The sequence below is a fragment of the Trichoderma harzianum genome (assembly GCF_003025095.1).
Source record: "Trichoderma harzianum CBS 226.95 unplaced genomic scaffold M431scaffold_2, whole genome shotgun sequence".
NCBI lineage: Eukaryota > Fungi > Ascomycota > Sordariomycetes > Hypocreales > Hypocreaceae > Trichoderma > Trichoderma harzianum.
In genome coordinates, this window is record NW_020209250.1 from 1,717,984 (window position 1) to 1,737,525 (window position 19,542).

The 19,542-nt window shown below is 50.9% G+C and overlaps 6 protein-coding genes across 6 annotated transcripts; 3 read left to right on the top strand and 3 right to left on the bottom strand.

Annotated features, from left to right (window-relative positions):
* Positions 1-2,111: 2,111 nt before the first annotated feature.
* Positions 2,112-3,146, bottom strand: M431DRAFT_544295 (hypothetical protein; the record flags this gene model as incomplete). The annotated part of the gene is made up of 1 exon (XM_024921160.1): positions 2,112-3,146. A coding segment is annotated over one exon (645 nt), but the record flags the coding sequence as incomplete, so codon positions are not given.
* Positions 3,147-4,048: 902 nt separating this feature from the next.
* On the top strand, positions 4,049-5,756 carry M431DRAFT_1721 (hypothetical protein; the record flags this gene model as incomplete). The annotated part of the gene is made up of 3 exons (XM_024913036.1): positions 4,049-4,552; positions 4,627-4,932; positions 4,998-5,756. The coding sequence occupies 3 exons, from the start codon at positions 4,049-4,051 to the stop codon at positions 5,754-5,756; spliced, it is 1,569 nt and encodes a 522-aa protein (XP_024778740.1).
* Positions 5,757-6,785: 1,029 nt separating this feature from the next.
* On the bottom strand, positions 6,786-8,317 carry M431DRAFT_74398 (hypothetical protein; the record flags this gene model as incomplete). Its single annotated transcript, XM_024922218.1, has 4 exons — positions 6,786-7,439; positions 7,510-7,934; positions 8,012-8,089; positions 8,284-8,317. The coding sequence occupies 4 exons, from the start codon at positions 8,315-8,317 to the stop codon at positions 6,786-6,788; spliced, it is 1,191 nt and encodes a 396-aa protein (XP_024778741.1).
* Positions 8,318-9,097: 780 nt separating this feature from the next.
* Positions 9,098-11,766, bottom strand: M431DRAFT_504023 (hypothetical protein). Its single transcript, XM_024918394.1, has 6 exons — positions 11,620-11,766; positions 11,414-11,468; positions 11,225-11,298; positions 10,794-11,122; positions 9,481-10,704; positions 9,098-9,413 (listed from the first exon to the last, which is right to left on the bottom strand). The coding sequence occupies exons 1-6, from the start codon at positions 11,662-11,664 to the stop codon at positions 9,194-9,196; spliced, it is 1,947 nt and encodes a 648-aa protein (XP_024778742.1). The 5' UTR covers positions 11,665-11,766; the 3' UTR covers positions 9,098-9,193.
* A 466-nt stretch (positions 11,767-12,232) lies between these two features.
* On the top strand, positions 12,233-14,343 carry M431DRAFT_504024 (hypothetical protein). Its single transcript, XM_024918395.1, has 2 exons — positions 12,233-12,701; positions 12,922-14,343. The coding sequence occupies exons 1-2, from the start codon at positions 12,418-12,420 to the stop codon at positions 14,087-14,089; spliced, it is 1,452 nt and encodes a 483-aa protein (XP_024778743.1). The 5' UTR covers positions 12,233-12,417; the 3' UTR covers positions 14,090-14,343.
* A 2,198-nt stretch (positions 14,344-16,541) lies between these two features.
* On the top strand, positions 16,542-18,819 carry M431DRAFT_74365 (hypothetical protein; the record flags this gene model as incomplete). Its single annotated transcript, XM_024922214.1, has 3 exons — positions 16,542-17,458; positions 17,530-18,210; positions 18,270-18,819. 3 exons carry the CDS (start codon positions 16,542-16,544, stop codon positions 18,817-18,819), a joined length of 2,148 nt encoding a protein of 715 aa, XP_024778744.1.
* Positions 18,820-19,542: the final 723 nt, after the last annotated feature.

Genomic DNA, 19,542 nt, shown 5'->3' on the forward strand with positions numbered 1-19,542 from the left:
TTGCTATAAAATTGCGGAGGTTTGCACAAGCAGCCATTTCACCGTCGAGTCAAAATTCATCGTGTGCAGCATGATGACTCTTACGCTAAACCGGGTTTGGCGCGATAAACTGATAAGGATTCTTGCCCCTCCACGGCCAGAATTCAGCAAGCCCCTCTATGGAGCTTCATGGAATTGATTATGGCAATGAATTAGGCAGAACAGTAGACATTTAATCCAAATATCAAAAGATTCGAGTCATGGTAACGGCAAAAGTAATGTTACAGGAATAAAAAAAAAAAAGTTAAAATTAACGAAGATTCTCAGCCAAAGGCTAAAAGTTTGAGCGCTAAAGCTTGAGAATTGATAGCCACAGCTCCAAGTTAGCCACATAGTACAATGACAGGCACAAGAAGAGCAATTATACACTAATGTACCTCATACTAGATAATAGTAAAATATACTAGGAGATTATTTACCGTAGTATTTGATAGTAGAGAAGATAGAAATAGTAGCAGATAGTAAAGAGGGTAGCGATAGTAGCCGATATGTGAAGAACTACGTACCACGCCAACACTAGCTAGGAAGATACTCAATGTTCCCGACCACCCAGACAGTGAGCTGGAGTCTTTTGTTACAGGCATTGTACGGTACGCACGAACAAACACCAAACCGTAAGCGGCACACATACCAATGACGCTGCGTAGGTAGGTAAAGAGTACTAACCTAGATTAAAGCTATTGGACCTAAGTGTTCTTTTCTATCTCGTTGTAGCAATCTTAGTATGCAGACGGCCCACCGAGTTACTTGTACAAAAAGCAGCGACAATCCTGATACCTTATGTATGGGTAGAGCTATATATGTGTTTTTTTAGACGAAAAGTAAAACGATGACTCAAAGTGGCAGCAGGATGCTAAGCGGAGAAGCTGTGCGCTCTCGTATCTGAGGGCACTCTCTCTTTATCTTGAAAGCAGGAAATAGAGATGCTTCATTGTTCTACTAAGTACATGTACTGAGCAGATGACTTACAGCAATCTAGAAAATTTTATATGTATTCAAAAAATCTCGTTTGAATACAAGAGCTGAAGCCGCGCTATTCCTAGGCTCAACGTGGAATTACTTTGTGGCTTTGGTGAGAGCCAGCAGCTAACCTAGCTCTGAAGAGAGAGCTTCCACGCCACCCAGGGGAGAAACTACTAGCATGACGACGCTGTCCTTCGAAAGAGACGAAGGGCCGATCAGGATGCATGAGTTGGCTGAAAAGGCATTTAATTCTTACGTCCTGTCTATCCGGCGGAAGATTATTACCAGTAGTTCACCAAAGCAGAGACTGGTCGTCTGGTCATTGGCCGGGATAATTCGATAAACGACATCAACCGGTCTGTGCCCGCAAGCAACGGTCGAGCTCGCATAGATAAAAGTCCTGCTAGGTAGTTTAGCAGTTCCAGGTAAATGCTTGTGGCGGCCGATTTATTTCCGGGAGCTCTACAAAACTTCACATGGCAAATGGCAAGTTACTCGCCACTCGATTTCACCTCTAGCAGTGTGCTAAATGCTGACCCGATGACGTGCCTGGGCGTTTTGGTGATTTCCCGGTAGATGGGGTTGTCATGCAAGTAAAGTGATGACAGGCCGTATGGGGAAGAAACGAGTGTTGGGGGCGATGCAAAGCAGAAGAATTGAAGAAATGTTGCTCTGCTTTGGGGTTGATGGGGGCCATGGATAAAAATCCGCACATACGATGAGGGCACTTGTATCTGTTGGTGATGAGAGATGCAACCGTGCAGATGCTTGGCCCTTGGTGTGGAGACGGACGGTATCTCGACGAGCTTCATGCTACTACCACTATCACACTGATGTGTTTTGAAACTGTGTGTGTGCACCTACTACAGTACTCGTATATAGCCAAGTGGTGGAAGCAATGGTAGCACGGGCACTTTGTAGCTCATGACATGCATGCACCCATACCATGAACCGACAATGGAGATGCTCGTCGTACAAGGCAGGGTCCACACGCGAAATCACCCTGCACGAAAGCGCCTCCATCACCAACATGAACAGGCCGTGTTGTTGCTGCCGTACTCTGTAGCACCGCCTGTGCATTTGGTATATCTCAGTATTACAAATAACACATGCGGCTCTCCGGGTCGACGACAACTCTGCTCCGTAGCAGACATAAGAGAAGAGCTGCAACACGGCCCACGGGCAAACCCGTTGACCGCCCACCCCCGGATGGCGATAGAGCCGGAGCTGTAGTATGGAAAAGGCGTAGACGAACTTTGTTGTGGGGGATGGTCAGCGTCTGCTGACGGGCTTGGTCGGGCTCTCACGCCACGGGCTGCCTTAGTGCCAACGATGGAAAAACGAAGAAGAATAAGAAGGAGAGAATGGACTGCATGAATGAATCAGTTGATTAGATGGAATTGAGACAAAATCAAAATCAAGTTTTGGTGGGCGGCTGCTGAAGCACATCGGTGGGTGTTGTTTAAAATAGCAACACCAGCTTGATGGACACATGGATTTCAATTCCGACCATGGACGGGTTGTCTTGAGATGAAAAAAATCCGGGCGCGAACAGACGGGCCCTGGCAGCAGCAAATCCCATATCGCTGATTGCCGCCGAGAGACTGCAGTGGCTTGCGCCCATCACAGGCGTCTGGCTCCCTGATTGGCCCGAGAGCGTGCGGGCACAGAGACATTAGCACTTGGAGCCCCTGCAAAGGCCCTAAAAAGGGCCCGCGGGTGCCTCTGGGGCTGGGCCAATCAGGATGCCGAGCTGGGGGCGTCGTCTCACTGGAAATTCGGGACCCCGGCGGCAGCTGCAGCGCGTCGAGCGGAGAAAGAGCAGCCGCTGCTTTTTGATTGCTTGCTGGAAGTGAAGCCAGAGAGAGAGGAGAGGCAAAAGACAATCGAGGCGAGAGAGAGAAAAAAAAACTAGCAAGGGGGGGAGGCGTTGCCGGCTTACAAGTTGAGTTAGTATGGCTGCGTACTCGTTTCTTTTGACAGAACGACCAACCACGAGGTTTGCCAGCCACTTCCGGGTCCGCGCCCGCCAGCAAGGGAAAAAAAGAAGGAAAGGAAAAAGACGTGCCGGGCTCAATATTACTCGTCAAGTGCGTGTGCTCGTATGGCACACACGGCAGAGTCAAAGTTGATGGACGTTGGCCCCCGGAGTTTAAAGCTGGGTGAGATAATAGTGCAGCCGTAGCCTTGCGTGATTCTTGTCTTTTACCATTGTCTGTTACCTTACCGACTTGTCTCTCCTCCTCTTTTCTGTTCTATACCTGCCGTATCGTCTCACTCCATCTCACCACGCAAATTGCTCGTACTCGTGAATATACGCAGCTGCCAGCAATAGACAGACAGGACAGGCACACGCATTCAGACCCGCCCTCAAAGCGCCCAATCTGCACAATCAGACCCTCCAGAGCCAATCTGCATCTCGCCGTGGCCAGTTCGGCGGCTAGCCGCGCACGCCTCTGGGCGCATCACACCCTCCAGTCGCCTATCAGATCGCCCGCCATCCCATCCAATATCGTCGTATGAGCTGTATTGGGGGCCCTTGCCATCGAACACGCCCCTCAACCCAGCCAGAAAGGCGAGTAAGAAAAGAGTAGTAACCGGTCTCGGCTCCGCAGAAGCGAAGGAAAAAGAGAGCTTGCATCGACCATCTAATACTCGCCGGGTTTCTTTTTTTGGCCGGCGCCTCGTCCTTCTTGTCGAATGAGCTCGTCGCATCTGTGTCGTCGCCGTTGTCCTCAAAACTCTTGCGCTCCCGCCACGCCTTTTGGAGTCCTCCCTTTTTCTCCTTCTTGCTCCTCGATAGCTGGACTCGCCACACTTTCTTCAATCGTGATTACTGTACTGTTGCTTTTTTTTTTGGTGTATTCCCTTACTCTCTTTTTTTCTTCTGCTACGAGGCCTACCACATCGACTGGGTCGAGAGAGTTTGGGTTCTCGAGTGTACTGTCCTGTCTCGACTTACACGATCAACACACACTGCAACATATTTGATTTCCCCTCAAACCTCCCCAAATAAAAGAAAAAACAAAATATCTAAAAGTCCAAAATGGACAACCAAGGTTCGTCATCACTGACGCAGGAGACGAAGCCGTCTTCAGCGCAGCAAGACGCAGCTGTCATTGACACGCCCACGCCCACAGGCTTCAACTTTGGCGAGAAGAAGCGGCCCGCCGCTCTCAACCTCACACACGCCCGAACCGGCACCTCGTCAAGTTCTTCATCAGAAAGCTCGCTCAAGGTACCGCGGACTCCTCGCTTCGCCGAGGCAACGTCTGTCCACTCGCCCGTCGAGAACGGCGCTTCACCCTTTGCCGACCCGCCCAACGCTCAAGCCTCCGACTCTCAGCCTGGTGATGTCGGCTTTGGCTACATCAGCAACTCGGGCAGTGATCGCGAGTCTATCCGCATGCCAAAGTCACCCCTAAAGAGCGCCATGAGGGTGCCTGGAACCCCTGCTAGGACACTCAACCTCATGAGCCCCACGTTCCGCGAGGAGGACATTCTGGAGAAGCGGGAGCAGCAGACGGAAAAGGAGCAGGCCAGAGATCTGGTAGGTCTATCCGAGATCAATCTGAATATCTAAACAAGAAAAACGAATGACGGCTAACATGACTCCCACTCCAGAAAATCAAGGTCCGCGTACGCATGGCCAAGTTCGCCCTCCGAAGTGTCCACTTCAGCTGCTCGCTTATCATCCTCGCCATGCTCTCGTCGTCCTTTGCCATCTTCAACGCCACAAAGTCTCTCCCTCAGCAGAGCAAGATGCCCTCGTGGGCTAACGGAACCAACCCCTGGGCCCAGAAGCTCGTCCTCGCCATGGCCTGCGTGTCTCTCGCTATCTCGGTCCTGGTCTTTGTCGCATACTGCCGCGGAGGACATCGTCGCGCTGAGAAGGTTGGCACTTATTATACGATTTTCGCTATTGGTTGGGTACGTATATACTGGGTTTTATATCCATATTTGGGCTTGTATCCAGACTAACACCTCATGTCTAGTTCATCGTCAGTCTTATCCTCTGGGTTCTCGCCGCCGCCGTCTTCTCCAACTCTAAAAGCAACGGCAACAACAAAGACATGTGGGGATGGTCCTGCGTGCAAAACACCCGATCTGAGGTCTTCTCCGACAAGGTCAAGTACGCCCTGGTGTGCCGCCTGCAGAACTGGACCCTCATCTGCATCATCATCGAAGTCGTGCTCGAGGTCATCAGCATCCTTCTCTACAGCGTCATCTTCTACCGCTACTACTCCAAGCGCCGCCTGCACAAGTCCATGGATGTTCGTGACCGCGCCCGCTCAGATCTCTACCTTGCACAGCTTCGCTCGCAGTCTGCTCCCAACACCCCTGGTTTCCCACGATCCCCTGGTATGGGAGGTGTCCCCATGACGCCCAGCATGTTCCCGCCCAAGTCGCCCGCCCTTAGCCAGTACGCCTTGTCGCCTCGCCACGCCCCGGCCAACTTTGGCAGCCTCGGCGGCATCGACGAGAAGAGCACCTTCACTCCAAGCGTTCAGGTCGTTGCTGAGCCTCCTTCTCAATTCTCCAAGCCTCAGCTTCCCTTTAAGCTCCAGGCTCCTCCTACAAAGGCTCCCTCTGCCACGCCCAAGGCTCAGAGCCCTCTGTCTCCGGAGCCGCCTCAGTCTGAGACTCTGCACGAGCACGCTCCTGTAGCCGCAGATGAGCCAACATACGACGCTGTGCCCATCCCCGGCGCATACAGCGGTGCTCCTCCCAATACCTTTGGCCAGGCAATGTAAGATATGACCAACAACACGAAAAAAGGAAAATAACAAAAACAAAAACTCTTCAAAATTGTGATGACGATATTTTTTACTCTTCTTTACTTTCTTTTGTTTACTACTTTTTGATGATGCGAGATTAAAAACCTCCCCTGGGGAACAGGATGATTATTTCCTCGAGTTATTTTTATGGGTGAGAGAAGGGAGGTCAAGGATGTTAATTACCATACAACATATACCACTTGGGGCGTTTTTTACTTTTTGCTATTTTGTTTATTATTTTGTTGGAGAGGGCAGGCAAATGATTGGAAATCTCATGTCGTAACTGGATTCGACAGTACTCTATGGACATATATATACTATGTACCTGTATATCTGTGACAACTTTTCTAATTGACAGTACATTGATCACGTAATGACCGTTTCTCTTTTTGTTTTTGTGTGAAATATAGGTTTTGCTCGTTTGCAAATGTGTTCTTGCTCTCATACTTGGGAAATTATGTATGAGCTATTTATAACGTGAGGAATGGGCTGGTGACTTAGTAATGCCAATATAAAGTACACGAAAGAGCAGAGAGACTACAGTTTATGACATGATTTCACGTTGACACAGAGCAGGCAAGATTGAAGTAGTACTAAACTTTTTTGAACAAAGACACATATCATGATAGCGACTCCTAGATACAGACACTCAGAGGCGACAGGAACAGGGTACTAAAAAAAAGAGAATCATTGCATTACTTTTGGTTGCCCGCCACACCTTCATGTCATTAAGGTGCAAAGGACTTCCTGAGCCTTCGTCACGCAGCCAATCCTGCCCCCCTTTTTCCTTGCAAGTCGCCCCCTCGAGACCGGCTTTTTCAAAAATGCGGTCCCGGATGCCCCCCTCTCTAGAAACGTTTGAATCTATCAGCAGCTACCGTCAAATACTGGAACGATGCCTCTTCCCACAAATGGTCCCCAACTATCATAAACAGGGCTACGCGATATCAAAAAAAGATGGTAGCCCGGAGCGGGTGAAAAATAAGACGCGGTGGCAATCTTTCTTTAGATGAGATCGGCAACGTTCATGGGCATTTCCTCAATCTGGGTGCTGTAGAACTGTTCAATCTCACGCATCATGCGGACATCGTCGGCGGTGACAAAGTTGATGGCAACACCCTTTCGGCCGAAACGACCACCACGACCGATACGGTGGATGTAGTTCTCCCGGTTGGCGGGGAGATCGTAGTTGATGACCAGGGAAACCTGCTGGACATCGATACCACGGGCCAGCAGGTCAGTAGCGATCAGGACACGAGAGGAGCCGGATCGGAACTCCTTCATAATCAGGTCACGCTGAGCCTGGTCCATGTCACCGTGCATGGCAGAGACGGTGAAGTCACGGGCAGTCAGCTTGTCAGTCAGCCAGTCGACCTTTCTGCGGGTGTTGCAGAAGATGACGGCCTGGGTAATGGTCACGGTCTCGTACAGATCGGACAGGGTGTCGAGCTTCCACTCCTCCTTCTCGACAGCAATGTAGAACTGCTTGATACCTTCCAGGGTAAGCTCGTCCTTCTTGACGAGGATACGGACGGGGTCACGCATGAATCGGGTGGTGACCTCAAGGACGTCCTGGGGCATGGTAGCGGAGAGCAGGACAACCTGGGTGGACTGAGGAAGGAGCTGGAAGATGTCGTAGATTTGGTCGGTGAAACCACGCTGGAAGAGGCAGTAAATGTTAGCAAAGCCGTATCCGTTAGCCGAGAAGTATATTTCCAAGATTTCTTACAGAAAGCATCTCATCGGCCTCGTCGAGGACGAACATCTTCATGGCGTCGGTCTTGAGGAAACGACGCTGGATCATGTCGTGGACACGGCCGGGGGTACCGACGACGACCTGGGGGCCGTCCTGGAGGGCCTTCATGTCCTCACGGACGCTGGTACCACCAATGCAGGCGTGGCACTCAACGTTCATGAAGTCGCCAATAGCGACAACGACCTTCTGGATCTGCTGGGCCAGCTCACGAGTGGGGGCAAGGATCAGAGCCTGGCACTGCTTGACGGCGGGGTCGATCTTCTGGAGAACGGAGATGGAGAAAGTGGCAGTCTTTCCAGTACCGGACTGGGCCTGAGCAATGACGTCGTGGCCCTTGATAACAGGCATGATAGCACGCTGCTGGATAGCAGAGGGACGCTCGAAACCGTAGGCGTAGACTAGGCCCCTGTTAGATTTTGGCCCCTTTTTGTAGGAAAGTCGCTTCGTGCGGGAGTGGAAGAGGGATAGCACTCACCACCTCGGAGGAGCTCAGACTTGAGGTTCATGTCATCAAAGGAGTCGACGGTCTCGTCGTAGTTAGACTCGATCTGTCCTGTAACGCAACCGTCGTTAGCAAAAATTGTCAAGAAGTAGGGCGGGGCGGCCATGGGGATCGCAAGGTTGGGTATCGTGGGGTCGTAAGTCAAAAAGAGTCTGCGAGCGTTTGCGCGCACAAGCAAGGCCTCCGGAAGACTCCGACATCACAATCCGCCAGCTATATGATGGAGATTTTGCAGTCCAACTCACCCTCGGGGACATCCTCGAGTCCTTTGTCAGCCATGATTGCGGTTGAAGAAAAAAATCTAGATCAAGCACAGCTCGACCTAGAATAGTTGAAGAAAAAGTAGGCGGGGTGGTAGCGACAAGAAAACAACAGACTTCTCTCGAGAGAAGGCTGGGAACGTTTGATAAACTGAAAAGTTGTCGACTAGATTCGTACACTCTCGATATATACGAGAGCAGAAGGAACCTAGGAAAAAAAAGTCGTGATGATATATGCAGTGAAGGTGGGAGAGAGGAGAGAGAAAAAAAAGACGACTGAGGGGCGATGCTTGTTTTTTTTTTCCTACCCACCATGGCTGTGGCCAATCACTTTGGGGTCGGGGGTGGCCTGGTGGGGCAGCGGTTAGGGTACCTAGAGCACTGTACAGGCGAAGTTAGTATTCAAGATTTTTTTTTCCATTCTGTCAATATGGAGTACAGTGCACTAGCATACAGTAAGGTCGCCGGGCTGGGAGGGACTTAGTCCCTAGCGCAGTACGAGTACACCCTGTGGCGGGTTCTGCCTACATGATACCTTGCATTACATGTGGTGTTGCTGGCATCGAGTCACATAGGATTTGGCTCATCTCACAGAAGGCATGTTTTGTGACTCATTGGGGAATGTTAATAATTTTTTTCTGTTTGCTAAATCTCAAACTTTGATATAATACAATATAGCTAGTGTTAACCGAAATATTGAGCCTCGGTGGCAATCAATATCCGTACTAACTCGACCTCCATTTACCCTTACGAACGAAACTTTACTTCGTGCGTATGCGGAGGATACTATATTAGACAACTCTTTTTTTTCGCCAACATGACCCTTTTACTTCTTGCTCATAAACTCAAACACTTGTTGTACGTCCATTATTAAAACGGCTGGGTAGTTAGCTGCTTAATAGACACGCTTGAAGGGAGGTACAGGCTTGCACTCGTTCTCGTCCAGAGTGGTGGAAATGACCTTGCGGTATGTCAGGTCCACCTTGCCGTGAGGCTGCTTCTGGAAGCTGAGAGTGTGTTTCATCCAGTTCTCGTCGTCACGGTCGGGGAAGTCCTCACGGGCGTGAGCGCCACGAGACTCCTTTCGGGCAGCAGCGGCGGTGGCGGTTTGAACACTGTGACATGCAAAAGTTAGTCATAGTTCTCGTCACATGTGATTTGGATGTCGTAGATAACACTTACGCGCAAGTCAACAAGTTTCTCAGCTCAAGGGTCTCGACGAGATCTGAGTTCCAGATCATGCTGCGGTCCTTGATGCCAACATCCGCAAAGGTTGAATCAACCTCGTTCATCCTGCGGACACCCTCGTCCAAGCTCTCCTGAGTTCGGAAAACGCTGACCTCGGTCTGCATGGTCTTCTGCATGGCCAGACGGATCTCAGCAGTGCTCTTGGGGCCGTCAGATGTTCGGATCTTGTCAAGGACCTCAATGTGGTCAGAACCAGCATCGGCAGCGAGAGGCTTCAGCTTGTCGCCAGGGGTGAAGTTGTCACGGATGGTGTGGGCAACGGCACGACCAAAGACGACCAGATCCAAAAGAGAGTTGGCGCCCAGTCGGTTAGCACCGTGGACAGACACTGAAGCAGCCTCACCGCAAGCGAACAGGCCAGGGACGATCTTGTCCTGGCCGTTCTCATCAATAGTGAGAACCTCACCAGTGTATCGGGTAGGGATACCACCCATGTTGTAGTGGACAGTAGGCAGGACGGGAATGGGCTGCTTGGTGACATCGACACCAGCGAAGATGCCGGCAGTCTCCGAAATACCAGGAAGTCGCTCAGCGAGAATTTCCGCAGGCAGGTGGCTGAGCTGCAGGAAGATGTGATCCTTCTCAGCACCAACACCACGACCCTCGCGGATCTCCATGGTCATTGATCGAGAGACAACGTCTCGAGAGGCGAGATCCTTGGCGGTGGGGGCATATCGCTCCATGAAGCGCTCACCCTCGCTGTTCAAGAGATAACCGCCCTCACCACGAGCACCCTCAGTGATCAGGCAGCCAGCGCCATAGATGCCAGTGGGGTGGAACTGAACGAACTCAAGATCCTGGTTGGGCAGACCAGCTCGGGCCACCATGGCCATACCGTCACCGGTACAGGTGTGGGCAGATGTGCAGCTAAAGTAAGCACGTCCGTAACCACCGGTTGCCAAGACGGTGTTGTTGGCTAGGAATCGGTGCAGAGTGCCGTCTTCCTGGTTGTAGGCGAGGACACCACGGCATTCACCATCTTGCATAATCAGGTCGATGGCGAAGTACTCGATGAAGTAGTTGGCGTTGTATCGGAGAGACTGGCCGTAGAGAGTGTGCAGAAGAGCGTGACCAGTTCGGTCAGCGGCGGCACAGCATCGGTAGGCCTGACCACCCTTGCCAAACTTCTGGGATTGACCGCCAAAAGCTCGCTGGTAGCTAAATTGAAAAACATCCGGATTAGTACTATGCGGGGGAGGGGCACCGAAGAAGGTGTTTCGTATCATGGCATGATTGAAGAAACTCACATCTTGCCATCCTCAGTTCGGGAGAAAGGGCAGCCGTAGTGCTCTAGCTCGATAATGGAAGCAGGGGCCTCACGGGTCATGTAGTGGATGGCATCCTGGTCACCCAGCCAGTCGGAGCCCTTGACGGTGTCGTACATGTGCCATCTCCAGTCATCTTCGTGCATGTTTCCCAGGGCAGCGTTGATACCGCCCTGAGCAGCTACCGTGTGACTTCGTGTGGGGAAGAGCTTAGAAATACAGGCGGTCTTGAAGCCAGCTTCGGCAAGACCCATTGTTGCTCTCAAACCTGCACCGCCGGCACCGACAACAAGTGCGTCGTATTCATGATCCTAATAGTCGCGACACATGGTCAATTGAAAACGTCCTCTTGCATCTTGTCTCGCTGACCCAGGGAGATGTCAATCCGGGGGTGGGGGAGGGGGCCGACGTACAATGACGGGGTATTTGGTGCTAACAAAGGGGGAAGCTTCCTTTGCTCTCAAAGGTCCATTTGTGATAATGCGGGCTATTTTTAAGAACATATATCAGCACCTGATCGCATGCCTGTCTTTTCTTCTCGTGATATTCGATCGGAAGTCGCCAAATCGCAAATTGTAGCTCTCGGAACGGAATGGACCTACCTGCCGGTCGGGTAGATGAGAAGTTCCTAAGCTGGCTCCTGGCAAATCGCGAAAACTATAGTCAATGTCAGTATCAACTAGCTGCAAGAAAGAAAAGAGGCCAATCGAGCTCCTGGTTCCTCCAAGCTATGCTCGCCCGGCGATCCGTTTTGCGCGCAGAGCAACGGAGGGGCAGCAGATTCGCAAGTTTTTTTCTGGTTACGTACCGAAGAGCCAGAGGCCAACTTCCTCAAAGCCATAGAAGATGCCATTGTGAGCGAAGCAAGAAATCCGGGGTCACCAGGTTGCGTCCGCGCAAAAATTTGAAGCAGCAATGGCTTTACACAGACAGCTCGGCAATGCTTGGAGGTTTGGCAGCGTATGTCACGTTTTCGTCGATGGAGACTTCGGAAAAGCATGTGTCGGTCCTCGGCTATCTGGACCAATCAGAGACTGTGTATTTGTAGTGGGATCGGGATTAGTAAGGATATGGGAAGCAGACGGGCTGAACGCTGGTGCTAGGCGGTACGTACCAATGCTCGTGATGCCGCGCGAAGCAGTTTATAAGACGACGGGGTACAAAGTCAGCTGTGTTCATGCCGATAAATGTTCTAAATCATTGAGCAGCGGCCTAGATAAACCATTGGTAAAATTATATACCACTTAAGTTCTAATAAAATCCTTTTTAAATCACAAATCGCAGAATTGAGGTGACCAAAACGGGATTCTTTCCTATCTGTGCCTGTATTCTGGCTGTGATGGCCCCATTTTACTCGGCACGACAGCAGCCATTGGGCAGAGAAGAAAGAATCTGCCCACTAACAACTTTTGTCAACACCGCACGACCAGCTGTACTTGCAGGCCAAAAAATCTTGATCTCCTTTGCTGGAAATAGCAAATATCATCTTATTACTTGACCAAATTAAAATATACACTTTATTTGGCTTTCTTCAGCTCGAATTCTGGACAACAGGGTTTTCAGTGCCCAAAAATCGGTCAAATTTTTTTTTGTCGCGAATAGCATCATGCCTTCAGCAATTTCACACGAAGCCAGCGACTCAATTGGCGACAGCCATTCTGATTCAATTCCAACTCACCATCTCGGAGTCAAACCCCTGGGAAACCAGTATCTCGCCACGGGGCCGAATGCCCGAAGAAGTATTGGCACATGGGCAGTTCTACCCGATGAGATCCTTGCCCTTGTTCTCGAGGGATCTGACAAAAGTTCACTTTTGAGTCTTGGGTCTACATGCAAGTTTTTATATGCCTTCTGCCATTCTGAAGAACTATGGAAAGCCCTTTATCTTCGGTAAGTTTTAGCCATGATTTACTTGTATAAACCTACCCCATATGTGTGCTCGTGAAACAAGTGCTGTCGTCCCAAGCAACTCATCTCTATCTCTATGGCAACGTAGTAACTCTGTTTATATGTGCCTGATATTCAGCAGTCCACATATAACTCCAATGGCGATCCGTGGTCCATAGGGTTAGGTCATTTATGACATGAGCTAACGTGGAATAAATTCTAGATCTCAATCGACGAGCAGCTCATCTATTAATTGGCGGGGATCATGGAGATCGACCGTCTTGGGCCTTGACAGTGATCGGCAAGCAAAAGTTGACTGCAGCAACGTCTTTTCCGATGTACTACATCGACCTTTTGCCTGCAGCAATATTGAGCTGGCAAAATATGTCACAGGGATACCAAAAGCTAATCAGATTCGCCGGTTTGAGAATCTCACATATGAAGAGTATGCTGAAAGATGGACTGAGCAACCTTTTGTCTTGACGAAATGCATACAAGAATGGCCAGTTTACTCCCAGTGGACCATTGATTCCCTACTCGACAAGTTCGCCGACGTTGAGTTTCGTGCCGAAGCGGTGGACTGGACATTTTCACAGTATTGTGATTATATGAATCGGAACAGAGACGAAAGCCCTCTCTACTTGTTCGATCGAAAATTCGCTGAGAAGATGGAGCTCAAGGTCGGACACTCAGAGGGTGCCTCGTATTGGCGGCCCGACTGCTTCGGACCAGATCTCTTCGAGGTTCTGGGAGACGAGCGGCCGGCTCACCGGTGGTTGATTATCGGGCCCGAACGAAGCGGGTCTACTTTCCACAAGGACCCCAACGGGACGAGTGCGTGGAATGCCGTGATTCAGGGGGCTAAATACTGGATCATGTTTCCGCCAACGGCCCAGGTACCCGGAGTTTACGTATCTTCAGACAGCAGCGAAGTAACAAGCCCCCTAAGCATTGCTGAGTGGTTGCTCACGTTCCACGACGAGGCGAGACACATGCCTGAGTGTGTTGAGGGCATCTGTAATGCTGGAGAGATACTTCATGTTCCGAGTGGATGGTGGCATCTCGTGGTGAACATTGAAAAGGGCATTGCCCTGACTCAGAATTTTGTTCCTCAGTCTCCCAGCCTGAACCTTGTTTCCGAAGTCTTGTCGTTCCTAAGGGACAAGCCGGAACAAGTCTCTGGCTTCTCGCGAGACGTGGAAGATCCCTTTGGCCTTTTCACAGCCAGACTCAAGCAAGACTACCCAGACGTTCTGGAGAAGGCACTAGAACTGGCTGATAAGAAGAATGGCAAAAAGAGAAAGTGGGATACGGCAGTGGGACGAGATGAAGAGCAAGCAGAAGGATTTAGCTTTGGGTTTGGAGGCGATGATGATGATGAGATCCCGTAATGGCAGTCTATGTATAGATGGGCACTATATCTACGATTAATGAATATCTTGGGAGCTGGCATGCAAGTATACGCATATAACATGCGATCTGTAGATTGCAAGTATCGGCATGTAGATAGAGGAATCGTTGTGGGTGTGGGTATACGGAGTACAACGCACTGGGCATGTAGGTATGCACGACAACTTGAACTTTGCGGGGCTCTACAGGGTTGATTCTGCATGGCTCCTCTATTGTTTGTGATGTGATTATTTTGTAAGCAACGAGGCATCCCTGACACATGTTGACTACAGAGTATTGACCGCGGAATAGGGATATACCTAGGTTAATTTCCATGAGACCTGTGGCGCTGGCAGTGAATACTAATTGCCCAAGCCATTGCGGGCAATTGCCAATTGGGTGATAGTGAACACGAGCTAAAGATGGAATCAATGCTGGCATCCTTGCCCCGATTCTTGACAGCTGATGCGAGGCACAATTGGGGATAAGATTCGGAATGACCGTTTGCCATGCGGGCGGATTTAGAAGTGGCAGCACTACGGAGATGCGAATGAGGGTGCTGGGCTAGATATCCGAGTTGGGGTTGATATTAGCTGGACCGGTGCTGGCTGGACTGGGGTGAATCAACTGGCGCTTGGGCTCCAAGGAAGCAGACGCTAATCACCCGATTTACCCAGATGTCAAGGCGTAAGATTCGATGGGATGGAGAGTTTCAGGCAGAGGGTCCAGGGGATGACCTTTAGAGGGTATCAAACAGTTGCACCACCTGCAGCACAAGTGGTAGTAGCGGGTGGGATTAAGGGGGATCACGTCTGGTTGCAAATCAAATCGTCGAAATGCCCACATCAAAGCAACAGCCGACCACGTCACCACACAGCACAGCTTCCGAGTGAGTTGCAGCAAGAGAAGCCACCCGCAGAAGCAACGTTCAAGTCCATCCATGTAATCTGCCTCCCTCCAATCACCGCTGGCGGAACCCAGGACTGGCACCTCACTGACTCGGCACTACTGTTGTTAGCACCGCAAGTTAGCTGTGACTGTTCATGCTAGAGCACCCGCGAAAGAGCCTCTAGCGTCCGCGGCCATGGATGTAGCTGTTGGACCTGTGCTTTGTGCTGCTGAATGGATTTTTGACCTACCTAGACTACAGTACGCTGCTGGTAGAAAGGGGGGAGGAGCTGGCTTATAGTACCTAGTTAGAGGAGAGAAGGCCAACATAGCACAGAACAGAGCATGGAGAACAGACCAGAGACGCCTCCATCCAACTGCACATTGGAGCTAATAAGACAGTGAATGTGTAGTACGTGAAGGAAGTTAGCGCTCAAGGTACCATCCGTTGACCGCAGCAGTAGCAACAGCAACAAGGTAGCCATAAGCACGCCATTGCGGCTCTTCACAGCTTTGTTTCAATCGATCTTGATATGTTGCTCCAACTTGATTTGTCCCAACAAGTTCCCGGCCGCAAGAACAAGTGGCAGAAGCACAAAGAAATACCCCAGAAGTGTCCGGCAGTCCCCCTCCAAAGCACCTGTACCTTGTCCAGCTTTAGCCTTTAGGTACCCAAAAACCCCCCGAAGGACCGCCCGGGCAGCTAGTGGCTTTATTACTGGGCCACCTTACAAGGGGCGGGCCACCAACTTCGCCTCCACCATAGACCTGTCGCGAGTCTCGTCCATCTGGTCAGCGTCAACCCTTCCTTCATCTCTCTCGCCGTCTGTCCATCCTCTGCCATCCTCTGCCTTGACCGGAGCAGGGCCTTTTGGAGGGAGCGACGATATAGCAGCTCGCCATCGGCACAGCTCGTGCGGCGCACGATTTCTCTACGAAAGTGTCTTTGCTGGGCCGGAGTTTGCGACGCAATGTAAGCTTCGTTGCTGCCCTTCTCCGCCCTTTCTTCACCGTCCACGCGCCTTTGTGTCCGCTTGTTGGCCTCTCTGTTTCTTCGATTCTTTCTTCGATTCTCGGCTTCTCCCGTCTATAATAAATCCAGTTCTGATTCACTGTTCATCGTCATCCTTGTCTCGTAATAGTTTCGCAGCTGTGAGTGCTTGTGACTCTGATACATGGCTACCTACCCCTAGGTAGCTTTGATAATCGGACCTTTATGAAAGCATACTTTGCCTATTGCTCAGCAAACACTGACAACACCTCTTCTTAGGAGCTTGTGCTTTGTTCTTTCTTTACAATCGGTCCGCGCTTTGATTCTCAGCTTCATTGTCTTCTTCTATTTATAACCACTTCCGAAGCTCCTGCTTCCCTCTCTACTCTTCGGCACTGGTCCCCACCATTCGGCCATATATATTACGACCACTTCGATCGCAAGCGTTGATCTTTTAGCCTTGCCTTGACAACGATCCTCTACCGAGTAGAACACCTCGCCGACCTGCAACATATATATATACATACTCTAGTATTCGAGCTGGTCTGTCTCGCCAGGTCCAACCAACCGCAACCATGGTATTAGACGAGCACTACGAGATGTGCCTGCCCATCCTGCAGGACCCAAGGCTCGAAGATGAAGATAAGACGGATAGAATAGAGGAGCTGTTCAAAAAAGAAACCAACCTGATTGGCATGTCTCTGGATAACGCCATCCTCGATGTCATGTGGCGATGGCGTGAATGCGGAGGGACCTCAACGTCACCGCCTCCCATCCGTCAGACCATCTTGCGACGACCATCTCCAGCTTCGTGGAGGGGTGGCACTCCGTTGTCAGGCTCGCCACGGCTGGCCGTTAGTCCTCTTGCGCCGCCTGGATACATCCCCGCTACTTTTGGCAGGACCAAATCAGTCACAGCTTCTCCTTTTGGATCGCCACGGGCCTCTCCTCGCCTGGCCCTTGCGACCCCCGTGATCCCCCATAGCCCAAATCTCAATGCATATGAGTTTGCCAGTGACCCCACCCCCGCTACCGAGATTCTCGGAGAATATCAGATCGAGAATGTCGACTGGCTGGTCAACGATGACACCATCAGTCTCTCCTCGTCTGTGGGCACTACCAGGAGCCTCAATGCCGCCGCCCCTGAGTTTTCGTCCATGTCCTCGCAGCAAATTGACATGTCGCCTTACGATATGCTCAGGTCGATCCTGGGGCATACGAGAACTGATGACGAAATCGAATCAGCCCTTGCGGCGCACAACTACGATTTGAGTGCAACCATCACGTCCATGATGGAGGTTCCGCAAGACGGCGGCGTACGACTTGATGAGCCCAAGAATGTTCTCATTGGCAAGTCAATATCTGCAGAGGGTCGCCCGTCCACCCCGGTGAACCAAAAGGCTGGCGTCATTTGCAAATTTTACATGTCGACTGGCCAGTGTCTGCGCGCAGATTGCCGGTTCAGTCATGATCTCAGCAACCACTTGTGCAAGTAAGTGCAGAAAGCGCACAAAATCATACAGGGTACTTCCAAGTCCAAACCTGCTAACTTTATCAACCTAGGTACTGGGTCATGGGCAATTGCCTGGCCGGCGAAACGTGCATCTTCTCGCACGACCCAACCAAGCTTGTGAGCAAGATGTCGCTGGAGAGCGGCACGAATACTCCTACTAGGAGCCATAGCAGCTTGATGCTTCAGGATATGAACTCGTTTCCCTCCCTGCAGTCTGGTGACTCCGATCAGCATGGAGCTTTTGTTGGTAGTCCCAACTTTGCCTTTGGAATCGGCTCATCTCCAGGATTGCGATCCTTGCGAGCCGAGAGCCCGCGACCTAGATCGAGGCCTGGAAGCCGACATCAGGTGAAAGAAAACCATGCTGTCGCCCCAGCCCTTGACGACAACGAGGCCTTCCCGTCTCTTGGATCGGCCATTGCAAAGCAAGGGAAGAAGCATCACGGTAAGCGAGGAGGGCACGGCCACAAGGAGAACGGCACCCCCAGCTCTTTGGCGGATATTGTCAAGATGAACCCACCCGCATCCCCAAGGCTGGAGGTGCGCAAGCCCGTTAGCAACGGCAACGGCACTGTCGGCAGAGATGGCGAAAACAGCGCTGCAGCGCTCGCAATTCCTAGCCCCAAGCACATTCCTTGGCTGGAAACCGGAGAGCACGCCAACAAAGCATATCTCAAGGCCCGCCAGGATGCTATAAAGCATGGCGGCCTCAGGAATAAGTTTTTGCAAAGGTATGTCTATATAGCTCTGAAAACAAACCGGATTGAAGCTCTAACAACAACAATCCCAGCGCTGCTCAAGCATGGAACCGCAACGATGCCCGAGCCGCCAAGGCTCTTAGTCTCCGTGGCCAGAGCGAGAATGACTTGATGAGAAAGGCCCATAGGGAGGCAGCCCGCGAACTCTACGAGGAGCGAAACAAGAATTTGGACGGCATGTCAGAGGTATATGTCGACCTCCACGGCCTTCATCCAGAGGAAGCCGTTGAATACTTGGAAAAGGTCCTCCTAGAGAACGAAAAGGGAGGTAGGCCTGTCTACGCCATCACCGGAACTGGCCACCACAGCAAGAACGGCAAGGATAAGGTGGGAAAAGCAATCCGCGCATTCTTGAATGAGTGGCGATATGCGTACCGCGAGTTCTCTGTGCCGGGAGATCGCAACAGCATGGGCGGCATCTTGGGAGTGGATGCCAGCAGTTGGGACAAGTCACTAGCGAGAGATGGGGCCGACGAAGACAAAGCCGCAGTCGACATTCTCAGTCAAGGGGTCGAGATTGGCGATGGCAAAGTCAGACTGCTTGTCAGGGACCCTCCCAAGGGTCCAAGCAGCCGCCGATGACAACGCGAGAACTAAAGAAGTAAAAGACTTAAAAACCGATGCAAAAAAAGGAGGAGGCAGTGTGAAGGACTACCTAGTTGGAGGAAGAGAGTTAGGTAGAGCGTATCTCATGAAGAACTGAACTATATACTCTTGTCCCGGCACGTTGATTTTTGTGAATGATGTGTTATTTATTCACTGCTAGCGGTCATTGTTCCCCAGCCAATACTGAGCGTGATGATACACGCTTAACAGCATCATCACATACATATTGACTGTCTACATACTTACTGGCGGTTGCATGATTTTGGCTGACACAGCCAATGTATCAAGCAATTCCTACTAGGTAGTCTCACGGATCGCAACGTTTCTACAGAAGCAGCTCCCATTGGTGGACTATACAACAAGGGCCGTTCCTTTAAAGCCTTTAAGGTGACAGTGGGGCTGACGTAAGTACAGTTCCTTGAGCTACGCCCCATCGACATCCAATTGGGGGGAATACAGCGCCTCAGGTACAGGATACGGGTGCACGCACAGGTACCAGCACTCAGGGTCTTGAAAGATGGGCCGCAGAAGTACATGCGAGGTACCTTGTTATCGACCGACACCGCCACCGATAGATGACGAGGAATTCAAAGCTTATGCCAAACCCTTTGATCCTCTTTGATTCATCGTTCTCTTTCCTCGCAAAAGGTCCATCGCAATTATATCAATCGCCTTTTTTTTTTCTTTTCTGTTTCGCTT

Bases quoted from the DNA above. Each gene is read 5' to 3' on its own strand.
- M431DRAFT_504024 (XM_024918395.1), top strand. From the start codon at position 12,418: ATGCCTTCAGCAATTTCACACGAAGCCAGCGACTCAATTGGCGACAGC. The intron at 12,702-12,921 runs GTAAGTTTTAGC...AATAAATTCTAG, and splicing joins TGGAAAGCCCTTTATCTTCG to ATCTCAATCGACGAGCAGCT.
- M431DRAFT_504023 (XM_024918394.1), bottom strand. From the start codon at position 11,664: ATGGCATCTTCTATGGCTTTGAGGAAGTTGGCCTCTGGCTCTTCG. The intron at 11,123-11,224 runs GTACGTCGGCCC...CGCGACTATTAG, and splicing joins GCACCAAATACCCCGTCATT to GATCATGAATACGACGCACT. The intron at 9,414-9,480 runs GTAAGTGTTATC...TGCATGTCACAG, and splicing joins AGAAACTTGTTGACTTGCGC to TGTTCAAACCGCCACCGCCG.